This window comes from Cyprinodon variegatus, unplaced genomic scaffold (genome assembly GCF_000732505.1).
Source record: "Cyprinodon variegatus isolate N-32 unplaced genomic scaffold, C_variegatus-1.0 Scaffold1257, whole genome shotgun sequence".
Taxonomy (NCBI): domain Eukaryota; kingdom Metazoa; phylum Chordata; class Actinopteri; order Cyprinodontiformes; family Cyprinodontidae; genus Cyprinodon; species Cyprinodon variegatus.
Genome location: NW_015151710.1, coordinates 22253 through 38709, shown reverse-complemented (window position 1 = coordinate 38709; position 16457 = coordinate 22253). Strand labels below are relative to the sequence as shown.

Genomic DNA, 16457 nt, shown 5'->3' with positions numbered 1-16457 from the left:
TAAAGAAAAACAACAGAACCAAGATCATTACATCTCCACATCATAGAGAGGGATGAATGTTTAACGTAGTGGGGGTACATTTTCCCATGAGACTGGGTTGTGGACAGACCACCGCCTCGTCATCTCCAAACTCAAGCTCCGTGTCCAACCCAAAAGATGGCCATAGTGTGCAAACCCACCAAAACACATGAATATCAGCAAGCTGAAGGTCAGCAACATCAGGCAGTCTTTTGCTGTCATCTTGGATGAACGTTTGGACTTCACTGTCCTGGAAGGTCAGGATGTTGAGACTGTGTGGGCCACACTCCGTGACAAAGTGTATAACACAGCCATGGAGTGGCATGGGCCGTTTGCCAGGAAACACAAGGACACAACAGCTGCTAATTCAAAACACCTACCGGTGCAATTCACACAAAAAAAGAGAAAGTTAATTTATTCCATCACAACCAGCATCTGAACCGATGTACGCCCAGACGCGATACAGTGGATTACAGCCATCCACAGAGAATCCACTGCACATGTATCAGTGCTGGCAAATTTCTTAGCTCGCCGTGAGCTACTGACAGCTGGACTCAAAAAGGTCAACGACAAACCCGAAAACTACTGGGCTTGGAGGTCCGCCTTCTCTAACGCTACTGAAGACCTGGGTCTGAAGGCCAGTGAGGAACTTGACCTGCTTATTTAGTGGCTTGGCCCGGAATCTGCTGAGCATGCAAGGAGAGTGAGGTCAGCTCATATCAACCACCTGGTGAGGACTTCAGTATGGTCTGGGAAAGACTAGAGGAACTTTATGGAGCACCAGAGGCCATGGAGACAGCTCTCTTTAACAAGCTAGAATGCTTCCCCAAGTTCACCTACAAAGAACCCAAGCGGCTACGAGAACTAGGGGACGTTCTTCTAGAGATACAGGCAGCCAAGGAGGATGGGTTCCAGCCTGCGATGGCATACCTCGACACAGCACGAGGCATTAACCCAATCCTGGAGAAAATGCCGTTCAACCTGCAGTAGAAATGGATGGTGCACGGTACGAAGTATAAAGAAAAACACCACACTGTCTTCCGCCATTTTCTGTGTTAGGCGACTTCATTCATGCAGAGGCAAAGATGAGAAACGTTCCAAGCTTCGCTGCTGCAGAGCCCAGTAACACGCCACCTAGGTATGAGAAATTCTCAACAAAATCAGCTAAAACCCTGATAGCTGTGCATAAAACAGAAGGGGACAACCCTGCCAAGGGGTATGAGACCAAGGGTTCAGACAACCTAAAGAAAGAGTGTCCCATACATGGACGAGCGCATGGATGAGCGCAAGGCCTTCCTTAAGGAGAATGGCATACGCTTCCGTTGTTGTTCCTCAACCTCCCACCAAGCTAAGGACTGCAAGTCTATCATTCAGTGCTCTGAATGCAACAGTGAAAAGGACATTGCAGTCCTTCATGCCGGTCCTGCACCATGGTCGACAAAGCCAGCTAACAGCCCCTCGCAAGAGCATGGCAGGGAGGGAGAGGAATCTACTCTGGCATCAGTCTCTACCTCAATCTGCACTGAGTTCTGTGGAGACAGCAGAGCAACCAAGTCCTGTGCTAAAATCTGTTTCATCCATGTATATCCTAAAAACCAACCTGAGAGGATCACAAGAGCATACGCCATCCTAGATGACCAGAGCAATAGGTCACTAACCAGGTCATCATTCTTTGTGATGTTCAACATAGCCGACAACACTTCTCCCTACACTCTGAAAACCCTTTGTAGATGTGTCAGAGGCCGCAGGCTGCAGGGCAAAGGGGTTCATCTTGGAATTGGCTATTGAAAAGACCAGTCTAGCTCTTCCTACACTGATCGAGTGTGATCAACTTCCTGATAACAGGGCAGAGATTCCCACACCAGCTGCTGTGCAGTACCATCCACACCTGAAGTCCCTAACCTCCAAGGTACCTCAGCTGAGATCCTGCTTTTGTTAGGAAGAGACATTATTCAGGTACACAAGGTCCTTGAACAGCCTAATGGTCCCCCACACGCTTCCTTTGCCCAGCGACTAGCCCTTGGCTGGGTTATAGTAGGGGATGTGTGTATTAACGGCGCACATGTGCCCTTGTCTGTGAACACCTACAGAACCAACGTTCTTGAGAATGGACGTCCCAGCATTCTGTGTCCCTGTCTCAACAAAATTGAAATTAAAGAGCAGCTCAACCCCAGTTGTCAGTCCCAGAATTCTTCAGTCCAGGAACAACCGTCCAAGTGACAAAACATGACTCATGGGGGAGTCCATCTTCTGCCACAAGAAGGACGACGAAAAGAAAGCACCTTCTATGGAGGAGCTTGTCTTTCTGAGGATTATGGAGAAGGAACTGAAACACGGTGATGATAACAGTTGGTAGGCTCCACTCCCTTTACGCAGCCCACGCCAGCATCTGCCAAGCAACCGTGAGCATGCAAGGACCCGTCTCGCTACAGTCACCAAGACACTCAGGAAACACTTTGAGAGGAGAGAGCATTTCACTGAGTTCATGAGCAAGCTTTTCAAGAATGGACATGCTGAAAGAGCCACCAGATGAGGAGTGCTGGTATGTACCTGTCTTTGGGGTATATCACCCTCAGAAGCCTGGACAGGTGAGAGTGGTATTCGACTCCAACACCAAGGGGTGTCCCTCAATGATGTCCTCCTCACAGGCCCAAACATGAACAACAGTTTGCTGGGGATACTGCTGCGGTTCAGAAGGGAGCCAGTAGTGGTGACGACTGACATCCAGCAGATGTTCCATTGCTTTGTTGTTCGTGAGGACCATCGGAACTTTCTGAGCTTCCTCTGGCATCGCAATAATGAACTGGATGATGACGTCATTGAGCACAGGATGTGCGTACATGTCTTTGGAAATAGCCCATCACCATCAGTGGCCATATACGGGCTTTGAAGAGCTGCTGCAGAGGGAGAGAGGGAGTACGGCATAGATGCTAGGCTGTTTGTTGAGAGGAATTTCTATGTTGACGATGGTCTTCTATCTGTACCTTCAGAAGAGGAAGCCATCACTCTTCTTCACAATACTCAAGACATGCTGGCCCTCTCCAACCTCATGCTATGTTCACACCGGACACAGCAGGAGCAGCAAAATCGCCTCTGCTGCTTCTAGGCACCCGGGCTCCACCAGTGCACCGGTGAGCCCAGGTGCCAGCCAGCGGAGAGAGAGCAGGGCAGGGGGAATGGGCTCCACACTTAGCGGAGACTTGAGATGTGCTAGGGAGAAGGAGCAGTTCAGAGAGAGAGAAAAACAATCAGGCTTTCTCACCCTAGTGCCCCAACTCACTACAGAAGAAAAAAAAAAAACCCGGATGCACATTCACACATAACACTCACATCCAATAATACCAGGACTAAAGACCCGGCGGCACTGGTGGTTGGTCCTGGGCTTATGGGATGACCCAATAAGTGAACCTAAAATCCAGATGGGGGTGAGGAGAGCGGTGACACCAACCCATCTTGTTCCTGCTTCAAGCCCCATCCCGCACCCGGACCAGACCACCCTCCACAAAAGTAGCAGAGAAAAAAAAAAATCCGCAACTCGTTCTAGTCCAGTGACCATGGTCTCCTTTTGGTAAAATATGATGGGTCAGTTTATATCAATTTTGATATAAATAGGTATCTTTAAGTTTTTTATTTAGATAGGGCTAAATATCAATAAGCCCTTATTGTCCTAGAAATGAAAACCAAACAAAGGTAAGTTGCTTTACTGCAGAAAAGCGGAGATAGAGAAGAGAGTATGAAACCCATGAATAGTCTGTAGTCAACTCTGCTGGGACCTCTCTGTCCCATGCCTTTATTATCAGACTTCATAGGAGTTAACCGAGGGGTCAGAAGTTGTCAGGCGGGGTCAGAGGTTTACACATGATAAAGCATGACAGTTCTTATTACAGTTGTATTGCAGGAGATGATCAGTCAGCTGAAACCACACAAGGCTGGATAGAGCATGACTTTTCCTGTGCTGGGTGAACCCCTTGTTTTCCCCGTTTGAAGTTAAAACAACAGAAAAAACACTAGAACATTCCTAACAGTCCAAATGATAACATTTACATTTTTCTAACACATTTGTTGATGTTGAATAAATCAAAATACTGATTATTTTTGTGTAATACCAGCTGATTGCAACAGGAGTCTCTCAATTGTGTGCATCCTAACACTTAACTAAAATGAAAGGCTTGGTGTTAGCTTTGTGTCAACTTTTTATTTAGCTTAACATAAAAATACAAAGAAAGATTTAAGACATGTGCATTAAAGTCAAATTATGACTTTTTCCAGTTGAATTTTTCCAGTTGAAATTATAAGTTGATCTTTCTAATTCCACATGAAGAATTTGAGTTTTAAGACAAAAAAATATATTTACTTTTGCAAAAATTAAAGATCAGTTATCATTGCATTGAATTGCATTAAAAAACTCAGTAGTTGTCCCTGTAAAATAAAAAAAAATATTATTAAATATGTTTCTATTTTGTAACTGCAGGATAAATTCTGGAATAAAAAACAATGACATAAAGGCTATGCTTTAATTAGAAAAACACCACTTTGTTTTATTCCTAACAGCATGGTGTGTGTTTGGAACATCAAGAAAATTGGGCGCATGGGAGAAACCAAAAGTGTCTGATACCTCAACTAATCTATATTGTTTAAGTGTCAGATATTTAAAAAGGGAAGAACTTCAGCAAATAATATAGTTTTAGAAGAGGTGGGATACTTGCATTTCTTTTAGTTATGCTTTTCTGTTTACATGTGACTAAATTAAGGTCTATTTTTTCTTTAATGCAGGGTTTTTACAATATGTCCATGTCACAGGAATCACTTTGCAAAATCCGAAGTGTAATAATTAGTTTAATTGATTTTCTAAACCAAGAGTAGAAAAATGTATAAATAATAGGGTTTAGACAGGAGTTAAAGTCAAATAAAAATATCACAAAAGCAGTGGAGGAGGCATTAAGTAACGTATCTTGGCCTGTAAGTGTGACACAGAAATATGGTAACAGACATATCAGGAACACAATGACTACAACCCCGAGGGACACGGCTACTTTAATTTCAGATTTCTTAACATTTACAGAACCATGGAGGGTTAATCCTGCAGTGTGAGAGTGTATTGCTCGAATCTGAGAAACTGCCACCACAAATATTCTGAGATACAAAACTACTATTATAGTGATGGGGACTATAAAGGACAAAATAACATCTACCAAACCACTGGTGTAATTTATCACAATGACACATTCCCCTAAGCAGGAGTTATACATGCCCGGTTGTTTGAAGTTCTCCATCAGATTAAGGCTCTGAAACACCATAGACCAGGTCCAACACAAGGAAACAGAGATTTGCACTTTTTTCTGTGTTATTTTAGTATTGTAATGGAGGGGGTAACATATTGCTACATAACGATCAATAGATATCATCACCATGGTTCCTATTGAGGCGTTGGTAAAAATATAAGCCAGAAAGTGAAATATGACACAGAAACTGTCACCCAGAAGCCAGCAGCCATTTATGAGTACAATTTGAAAGAACATTAGGAGACCAATAAAGAAATCAGAGACTGCCAGAGAAAGAAGGAGCAGGTTGGTGGGAGAGTGGAGCTGCCTGTGGAGAAAAACAAAAGCAGATTTACTTTCTCTTGTCTGTGTAATCCGTTATTTTTTGTAAAAAAGCAGAGTTGCTGTACTACAAAACCCCAAACCAAAGCAGTTCTAATCACTAATTAGAACTCTAATCACCCAAACTAATTTACAGCAGTTCCAATCATTTTTGTTAAATTTGCTAACTCAATTGAAACCTGAAGTGTGAGATAGAGATGATGACCAGCAGATTTAGAGATGAGGTGAGCAGAGAGACGGAAAACAGCAGAATGTAGGTTGTCATAGTTTCATAGTAAGTACGTTTTGATCTGCTGCATGAAGTGTTAAAGAATTGTGGAAAGCAGAGCTCAGTCTCCTCCATTATCGTGGGGCAGCAGCTCCTGGATACTGATGAGGCTCTATGAGCTGATTTAACTGGCTGGTCTACTTATTCTCCACCTCACATTTCTGTCCCCATGGAAACCCATGGGATGAGATCGTGTGTAGTGTAGCTTCCACATTTAAATTTTTGTTTTTCGCATACAAAACCAATGACAAAACCGAAAAATATACCAGCAGTGTTTTTTTTTTTTTAACAATGCTGTTTGAACATTTATTTATGTTTAACTTTACATTAATTTATAAACAACACCCAGAAAATTCAATCTATAATGGTTCAAATGCCTCATGAGGTTTGATCTCACCATCACTATGATTTAGCCAGCGTATGCCTGACAAAGAAAATCTGTCAAAAGCTCTGGCATATGTTAAGTTTTGGGTCAGTTTTTTGTAAGTGATGAGCACACTGGCACACGTCGACATACGGCAAGTAGTGGGCCATAAGTTACAGGTAAGTTATGGGATGATTGACATATGTTAGGTGTTTGTTAATCCTAAATCATGGTGTCTAGCTTATCAAAATCCCATGAGCATAACTTATGCAAACTTGCAAGCTATTGCATAATGGCGTATTGGCAGCTCTTTGGTTTAAAAGGGGGTTCACAGAAAAAAACCATCCATACTCTTCCAGACTTCAGACGTTCCACAAGAGATAGAGGATCCGCCAATGCTGAGACAGGAATACATACTAGCTGTCTTCCAACATTAGTATGATCTCATTAATTTGACTTTGTTCCAGTTGTAGGGTAAGAGAGAAGGTGAGTTTGATGGATCCTTCCTGCATTCACGCCCACGGCCACGACCAACAAACTTCCTAGCACACATGATGGTGAAACTGCTGTGACTGCAAACCTTTTTTTTCTTTTTCTTTTTCTTTTTTTATTTAATTCTTTTTATGTATTTTTTTTTTTTTTTTGATGGGTGGTAAACAGCAGATAGGTTAATACCTTGAGGAAAGAAACCTTTTTATTCAGGCTGGGTGCCTCCAGGCCCATTGCTGCCCCCCTTGGGACACTGGATTGTGACGTTTGATAGGCATTATGCTGCCGCGTGTTATGCATAAGTTAGGCTGTCTAGCCTAACTGAAGTTCTGGACTCGCTATACTCTATGTATAGGCCCCAAATTTTAAAAATACATGTAAAGTTAAGCATATGCCAGCATTTTGGAAGACTCTAGGACATCAGGCGCTTACGCTAGATAATTGGCAAGTTGTGACATGGGCTTTAACACAAGCAACTAAAGTATTCATTAACAAAACAAACGCAGACACAATGTGATCATATATACGGGCTGATCAGGCCATTTTGACACAAGAGGGAACATTATATACAATTACCTAAACAAAACTACTGCAACAACAAAAAACTGATCTATACAATACAAAATCAGCAACTTATGAGACAAAATAACTTAAGTATTTAAACACTCTATTTTTAATTAAAACAAAAAAATAAAATAAAATGGAAAAACTTAAACTTTCCCACACCTCTTCTAAAATAAGTGAAAGAGTCCAATTAAGTCTCAATGCCACTGAAATTATTTGCAGCTGGGACTCTTGCTTTACTGGCCAAGCCAAGCCCACAGCAGCCTTTGAGGAACTGGCAGCTCAAAAGAAAAGTATTAGTTGAAAGTAAACCATACAATTAAAGTGTAACAAGATGAGTCTACCAAATGTGTGCAACCAAATAGTTAACCAATGCCAAATCATAAGTTAAAAGAATCAAAAACAATATGGTAAACAAATATAATGTGTTACATTTTAATAAAAAGAATTTCTAGGTAATTTATTGTGTACCAATACAGGAGCTCTTCATAAACTTCAAAATATAAAATCTGAAAAAGAAAATTTTTTATGAGAAAATCCTGAAAGTTTATTTAGAATACAGAATGTTTACAGAAATGTGACAGTTTGCTGGGTCCCTGCTCATGTAGGTATAAATTTAAGGTGACCCTTTTTCTGAGTAGATTTCTAAGTCAAAATTAGGAACATTTCCATCTCGTAGGTAAAAAGAATTACATCTTGTCAAGATGCAATTAGAAACCTGGGATAGTAATGGGGTCATTTACTTATACATATTATTTAATATTTTATCAACGAAAAACAAGGAATGCCTCTCCACAGTGTTAGTATTTCCTAAGATGAATAAAATGGATAAATCAATATTTTTATTAATGGAAAACTAGAACAGTGTCTCTGGGTTGCAGGAAAGGGGTAGGTGAAGGGTGGTCACCAGGGCTTTCCAATGTTGTGGAGCCTGAAGAGCTCTGCCGCCCCTAAGGGAATAGTAAAATGAGGAAAATAAAAACTAGAAATGCATTCTCATTCTCTCTCATTCTGTTCATATCTACAAGTCTATGAGTATCAGGTTTTCATTCATAGTATTTTTTCATGAGTAACTTTCATATACATAAACTAAGTGCTAGAGAAACAGCTAAGCCTGGAAGGCTATGCTCAGAAATTAGCAAAACAACTTATAACTCTACTTACAATAACTAATTATCCAAAAATATAAACTAAAGGTCGACAATCAGTTCTAAAACATCTTTAGACAAAGCACTGTTGTTCCCTGGAGAACCACTGTAGCAAATTAGTGCCGTGCAAGCAGTTTTCAGCGGCCGGCAGAACTGGGCTTACGTTTGCCGGCAGGTCTTTGCTTTCAAAGGCCGCCAGGACTTTGTTTTCGGTGGCTAACAGGGCTTGACTTCCGGCAACTGGCAGGACGGAGCACTTGGAGGCCGGCAGGACTTGGCCTTCAGTGACAGTCGACAACGGGGCAGGACCCCCTGCTGAGGCCCGATGTGGCTAAGCAGCATTTGGCCAGCAGGGAAGGAGGTCACCTGGTTACCATAAAAGAAATCCCACAGTTGTGTCTCCTTGATGTGCAAGCCTGGACCAGTGGGATAGTAACCCTCCAATCCTTAACCTCGGCCCGCACCCGAAAGACCAGCTGTGTTTGTAGGAGGTGGTGACCAAGGCGACGGAGAAGTGAGAATCCTCTGTTCTGACTCGCCGGAGCAACTTCGACGTTGCCAGACCAACTCACTAGGAAGACGGAGTTGACGGCAGCCCCAGCGGGCAGAAGTGCTGCAGTGATGCCCTGCTGGGCTTCAAGCTGGCCAGTAACTGACCTGTTGCGCCGACGAGCCCGGCGGCTGCACCGGGAGGAGACAGACAATGAGGGAGTGACTGAGGCTGGCGAAGAGGCAGCAGAAGTTGTGGCGGAGACAGCTGCGACAGGAGTGGCAGCAGTGGTGGGAGTAGCAGCAACAACAGCGGCTGCTGCAGAGACAGGAACGGAGACCAGATCAGAGGTGGCAGCAGTGGATGGGACAGACAGCCGGGTGAGAGGAGGTCTAGGTGGGTGTGGTCTGTAGAAGGTATCGGCACAAGCAGTCACCAAGATGCACTCAACCTCTTCAGCCAAACCGATAATCCCTAGGTTAGACAAGAGTTCTGTTTTGTCTTTGAGATGTTCCCAAAGGACCCCCACCACATTCAACCGAATCTACAGCAGGTTGAGGGCAGCACATGAGACCAGCTGCATCCTCGGCTTTTCAAATATGGACTCTAAGCTCTGTGTGTGCATCGGGTTCATCTTTGGCCAATTCATACTGTCAGGATTTTTCTTTGATGAAGCCAGAATGCACACCACAAACACAGAGCTAGTCTTGAAGGTTCATTGAAAGTAAAGAGTTGTGGATGAAGGTAACCAGAGGCTGTACGTGACTGGAACTTGAGGTGTACATGTGAGCCTTAGCTTCAGTAATGCCCAGGACAACTGAGTGGTTTCTTGGTGAAGCAGAGTCTGTAATATATCCACAGGAAGACTAAGAGTATAGCTGAAGTCGCTGAACTGCTGTAAATCCCCAGGAGCAGACAAAAGAGTTCACACGGCAGAAGGCAAAGATCTAGCAGCGCAGCAACGGAACCGGACTGACGAGGTGTTGGGTTAGTAGTGACTGAATACGAACAGGCGGGGAATAGCTAAGTGGGGGAGGTTTGTAGAGAGGGTGGCAGGTGGAGTGAGTATAGACTAATTGGTGCTTAACAGGTGTGACTAATTACTGAGGAAGTGGAGCCTGAGCTGTGTGAGAAGAGGAGGTGCTGGAAAATAACAGGAGGTGATAGCCGGGCCAAAACAGAACCATGATAGTATGTCTTTATTTTATTACAGTGCAGATTGATGAAGTACTCTGATCCTGACTGATTCTTTTTCTGATTTTTTTTTTGATAGCCTACTTATTTTTTTTTGCATTAAATTATATTAAGTAATGATAACAAGCATTTATCAATGCAGGTATTGCTGCACACACAGTTATAACTGCTTAGTAGTGTTGTTTAATTATCATTAACCAATATACCAATAGCTACATTAATTGCAACACCTTGCCTGGATAAAGATATTTTTATTTTGATCAAATAATTTTTTTTAGACAAAGAACTCCACTAAGACATTTCGAAACAGGATTACATAGATACATATATATTTATTTATTTATGTTTTAATGTGTTTTATAGCGAATGGATACCAGAAGAGGAAAGTGACTCAGACTGGGAACCTCAGTGTGCTAAGACACAAAAGGAGTAAAATTTGCCCCTTCCTCCATTGCATCAAAAATCCAGGTGTTGCAACAGGAAAGCCATGTGCTACCAGAGGGAGGGGGATGGGGAGGGATAGAAAAGGACCATCTAACCAAGCATTAGCCCCCACTTCCACATCAGCTGAAATGGAGTTACAAACAGCAGATGAACATGATACTCTGGTGGAATACCATAGTTAGCACTCTTTAATTTTCAGGTTGGCCTGGAAGGAGGAGAATGGCCGCTTTTGACTTAGAGTCAGAGGGAAACACCAACTCTGTTCTCAGAAGCCTCTGCAGGAGGGAATTTTATGGTTTCTATTGGTCCACTCCAAGAAAACATTGATATAACACCACTGCAAGTGGATGCTACAGAGTTCAATCTCATGCCAAAGGGGAAATGCACATAGTGCAAAATGGTCATACCTTTGTAAATGCTAGCCCTGCATGTGCAAGGTGATTGTGAAGGGATGTCTCGGAAGACTTTTTGTGATTCAGAGGTGAGATGCCTGTCTTTTCCCTTTTTTCCACTTTATGCAACTAAAATATGGATGTTGCCATCAGGCCTCCAAACTAACTTTTGTCAAAACTTTCCTTGAAAATTCCTGAAAAATTGTTGTTAATCCAGAAGATAATCAAAACTATCCCAAAATCCATATGATGTTTGGCGTGTAACAAAAGTAATTTCCCTCTGGGATTATTAAAGTATTTCTGATTCTGATATAATGCTTTATATTTTTATTACTTCTGATTTTGAGTGAAACCATAAATGAGCATCACCATTTATGATGAGGTGATTTGCTATCAAAACATAAACTAATTCTGTCTTCCCATTTAGCAAAGTAAGATAATATGCCCGATATGCAACAAATACCAATCCAGAACATCTTTCTGTGGAGCAAGGTAAGTTAAGTCACATAATAACATCAGATATTTTGGTTGGCTGAGAGTAGTTGGAATTTAATGGAACTTTCATTAATTGTAGTCCTGTAAAGAACCCAGATGCTGGACCTGAAAATCCACATGATCTGGAAGAACCAACTCAAAATCCAATAGATGAAATCTCATGGTACAAAAATTGATCTTGAAACTGTGATTTATCTGCCAAAATATATTTATCACAGTTTTAAGACACAATAATTTACCTAAACAGTGAAGAAGATGTTCTGCTTTGGGATGACTCAAAATTTGAGAGGGGAAGGTCATTTGAAATTTGTGTCTCGAGGGACAACATGCTGTAGAGAGGTCTAAAGCTTTGGCTGTGGCAGAAGACTGGAGGCCCAGCAAATAAATTAAAAATCACCTTAATAGGAGAAGTTGGCATTGACACTGTGGCATTAAAAAGGAGTTCCTGTCTGGACACAATGGTATATTATACATAATGGGCTATACTATAATGGTGTGTCCAACTCCTCACTGATAGCAGAATAGACTGCATTGAAAAGATATTTCTCATGATGGGCCTACACCTTTACGTATCTTACATTAAGACACATTATTTCAAGACACTTTGACACTGTGACTTTGGTTACAGTGTAACCACTGTAACTTGACTTTAAAGTCAAAAAGTCACTGTAAAGTGACTTTTTGAGCCATTTATAAATAATGCATTAAAAGGCATCTGTCTTACTACTATACTATATTTATATAAGTATAAATATAAATGTATTGTAGTAGTTATGTGTTTTCAACAATAGGACACCTGTTAGGATTTCAGTTTGTGTGTTTTTTTTGTGTTTTTCTTCTCTCCACCACCAGATGGTGCCCTGTTCTCGTTGGGCCTCCTTGCACACCTGCGGCTCGTTGGGTCTTTACCAGAGGAGTATTTGAGCAGCAGGGCCGTCACTACCTCGACGCCAGAGTGTTTACCAGTATTGGGTACTCTAGCCAAACTGAGATTAGCAAAGTCTAACCTTAGCCTTGTCTCTCTGAATCTAAACTTACTTTTTCTTTGTTCTTTGGCAGGAAGCCTTCCTGTGTCACTAGATATGCCTGGACCTTCTATCCTCCCTGGAAGTATTAACTGAGTCAAACTGAGCAAGGGGAAACCTCCACATGATCGGTTCAAGTCCACTTCTGGAAAACCAAGTGACAGTCCGCTCCTTCACTCCTCTGGGACCAACGTTAGGCTGCCTGTCCGCTCTCCAACGAGTTTATTCTTCTCTGGATTTAACCCCACAAACTGGACCCAAGAGCCCCCCCAAACGTGAGTGCCTCTCAAGCAATATACAAGCCTCTGTCTTTTTTCCCACGGTCCCTGACCTGATCATTGTGACCCCCCCTTCAGAGTTTCCGGTTCACCAGTCTGCTGAGGTCCAACAGTATTACCCAGCAGAATATCTCTCTCTATCTGTGTTTTGCTAACCCTCAATAAACCGGTTAACTTTTACCCTTGGTCTCTGAGTGGTTCTCTGCATGTGGGTCAGATCTTTAAAGCTCATTATGACAAAACCATTCAATAAGTATAAATTTTATCTTACTTTTGGAAATAAAACAGGCATGCTCAATACACGAGACTTGACTTTGACTTGCAAAAAATGACTTGTCAACATGTCTGCAGTTAGTCTGTTTTACGTATTAAAAGTCCTCTCTGGATGAGAAACACGGATCTTCTCAGAGTATATGTTCCATTAGTCTGTTTAATATACTAATTCTCTCATTTTATTTTGATTGGGTATAGTTATGATTACATTAACTTTGTATTAGGGCTACTATCATTGCACAACAATGAGCCTATTCAAGAGCGGGTTCAATTTACGCACTAAATTTTTGTTTCTTTCCGCAACCGGGTTGGTAGACTAATTGTATTGTTTGGTTTCCAGGCTTTACTTTGAATAAAGCAAGGAAAAATTTTTTAATACCAAAATGTGCGGTGAAGTAAAAATAAAGATTTGTATAATTTAATTTGACTTGCTTTTTTATTTTTATTTATTTATTTTTTTTTTTTCCAGCTGTGTAATGGTGATGGCTCTTGTTAGCAACGAGGAGACTGACGAGGAGGACACCTCAGTAACGAAAGCCGGCCCACCTGCTTGGAGGCCTGAAAAACTCATAGATGTGATCATAGAAAATGCCAGGGAGGACTCGACCGAAGGTTGATGTCTGATCTGTGGCTGGCTCAAGTGACCAGTGATGTTGTCAGCCTGAGAGAGGTTCCCGAGGAAATTATCCCCATCTATCTTAAATTACTGCGGTGTGAGGCTTTTTGGGGGGTTGTACTTCAATAAAGAAATGTCCACAAATTTCAAATTTTGTTATATTTTTATTAATAGTATTTTGATATTTCCTATTGATAACTTCATAATATTCAAATGTAGATTGTGTGCCACAAAACTTTCTTTCAGTGGCAACAATTTTCAGAATTGTAGATGTATATAGAAGTATTCATCAATTTTATCTGCAAATGTTTTTACCCAACCATTGTTTTAAACTTAACTGTCATAGAATGCTTTTTTGAAACAAAAATCATTATTGCAGCTTGGATTATGTGCTACTGGAATAAGAGCAGCAATTTCCAGCAGCAAGTTAAAAAAATCCTTTAAAGAATCTGATTTAAGCGTTCAGGAAATTAACGTATTTGTAAGGATACCTATTGTGAGATTTTTCGCCGATCCAAAGAAATTCTAACACTGGATTTTCTAAGAGTGTGTTATGAATATGAATATTTTAGCATATACATACAGATGCCTCCATGATATTCAGGAAAACTCGTTAAAGCAAGAAGATCATGGGTGGCTCCTCTGAAAATACATGTGTTGGATTTTATCTGTATACTGATAATGGAGCCTAGGCGGAAGTTTAACTGAAGAAACTTATTGTTTCTCATACATCCACCTGAGATACAGCCAATCAGCTTTGAACCACACCTCCACGAAAGCCAATCGGCAGCCAAAGCACCTGTTTGCTCCTGTGTGCAGGCGGCGGACGGCTGTGACTTCATTCAGATAACACTGTTTCAACCCACCTCCAGCCCTTCCTCCACCTTCGTAGCTAAAGCTTCATCAGAGTGTCATTCCTCCCAGACTCTTACTGCGTTCACTGTCTCATCTTAACCGGTCCGGCAGAAGACCGCCTTGTTCTGCCAGAGGTTTCTTCCCAACAGGGAGTTTTTCCTCTCCACTGTCGCTTCATGCTTGCTCATCATGAACAGGTTCTCTCAACCTGTGTTACCAACTGGACTTACATCTTCCAGGTCCCTTACTAGATACTAGAGTGAAGCTCTAGTATCAGCTCACGCAATCCATTGGATCTCCACATAAAGCTCAGCATACCATCTTGCTAACCAGCAGTCTACAAACTGACCAACTTCATCTATCTCCACTCCATCACTAGTTTCAGGCCTTGGGGGTGGGGGGAACAGCCTTATTCTTTGCTCCTGTTCATGCATATCTATCAAAATTATCAAAGACAAAGTAATTGTATCAATAAATTTCTCCTCATTTTCTTTTCTCTTTGTGTGAATTTTTCAGATTGAAATTTATACGGATGATGTCACAACAGAACCAGCAGCTCTTTATGAGAATAACTTTTCTTGCCATCAATGAAAATTTCAGCTCTATTTCTAAAGGCTTGATCCTGACTCTCCCCCCTAATTTGTTATTTATACTTGGTATTTGTCAAGTTCACATTTTTATTGTAATTATACCACCTGTTACAAATTTAAAAACCTTTATATTTCTGAGTAAAACAGACAGATTGTAGAACCTGTGGGAGACATCTTAGCTTAGCAGTGTGACATCATTTGTAGAAATAGTGCTATGTCCTTTCCTGCTTGGCAAAAAGATTATTTCAATTGCACTTACGTGCAGAGCCAACAGGAACGTTTTTGCTTCATCAAGTATTAAGAAAGGACAATGTCTATGAGAGTGTTCCATCAGTGAAAAATGTCTCTCTTTTATGTTTGTAAAGTTTAAGCAAATAAAAAAAGGCACAGGTTCACACAAGGTGGAAGTGCTGCAATACCGGCCCAGGTATTGCATTCATTAGGATTTGATGTTATGGAATGTAACTGGTAGCTGATACGTGCATCAACATATCACAACATATGTTTATTTTTGTTTATGTTTATGCATTTAACACACAATTTTTTTGGTATCAGCTTATCACTTCATCAAAAATATCTCTGATGAAGGATGAACAATTTGAAACATGTTTAACGAGAAGGCCAGAAAAAAAGAGTACTAAATAGTAAAATGTTAATATTTCAGCCCTACAAATAAATGAGCAGATAGCGTTAACCTACACAATCAAGGAGGCTGAAAACTTCAATCAGAAGATAAGAGTTTTACTGACTTTTTGAAGATGCAATCAGAGATCAGTGTCAATACCTTATCTTGTGGTATCAGTAGAGACACCGCCAGGCATTATTCATTATTTTGTTATTCTATATTTGCAACCATTGGGGAAATACATGAAAACAATGCTTTTTTGCTGCTAAATTTTATCATGGTAGCAGAGAAAAAAAAATTCCAGCAGCAACTCATTCTAGTAAGGTGACCATGGCCTCATTTTGGTAAAATATGATGGGGCACTTTATCTCAATTTTGATGCAAATAGGTATCTTTAAGTTTTTCATTGTTTGGTGTTGAATAAATCAAACTACTGAATATTTTTATGTAATACCAGCTGGTTACTGTCATAATGGGTCTCTGTGATTAAACCTACATGCAGAACACCACAGGAGACTGAGTAAAAATTCAACAGTTTATTTGGATAAGCACAGTAAATTGTTTGCACTGGTTCTGGTACAGGTCCGGGACTGGGTTCACACAGTTATCTGCAGAGAGGGATTGTTTGGTTAGCCAGGTAGCTATGATGACTTGACAGATTTTGATTCTGAGTTGTACCTGATGAGGTTCAGACTGATCGGTGGAGATAGGGAACTGGTTGGGTCC

General features: G+C 41.2%; 1 protein-coding gene and 1 long non-coding RNA gene across 2 annotated transcripts; one reads left to right on the top strand and one right to left on the bottom strand.

Annotated features, from left to right (window-relative positions):
* Window positions 1-3076: 3076 nt before the first annotated feature.
* Window positions 3077-5964, bottom strand: LOC107102446 (trace amine-associated receptor 13c-like). Its single transcript, XM_015401766.1, has 4 exons — window positions 5801-5964; window positions 4826-5607; window positions 3349-3426; window positions 3077-3228 (listed from the first exon to the last, which is right to left on the bottom strand). Exons 1-4 carry the CDS (start codon window positions 5962-5964, stop codon window positions 3077-3079), a joined length of 1176 nt encoding a protein of 391 aa, XP_015257252.1.
* Window positions 5965-10973: 5009 nt separating this feature from the next.
* Window positions 10974-13795, top strand: LOC107102458. Its single transcript, XR_001482129.1, has 3 exons — window positions 10974-11063; window positions 12529-12769; window positions 13515-13795. It is a non-coding gene; the product is annotated as an uncharacterized LOC107102458 (long non-coding RNA).
* The last annotated feature ends 2662 nt before the right edge of the window (window positions 13796-16457 follow it).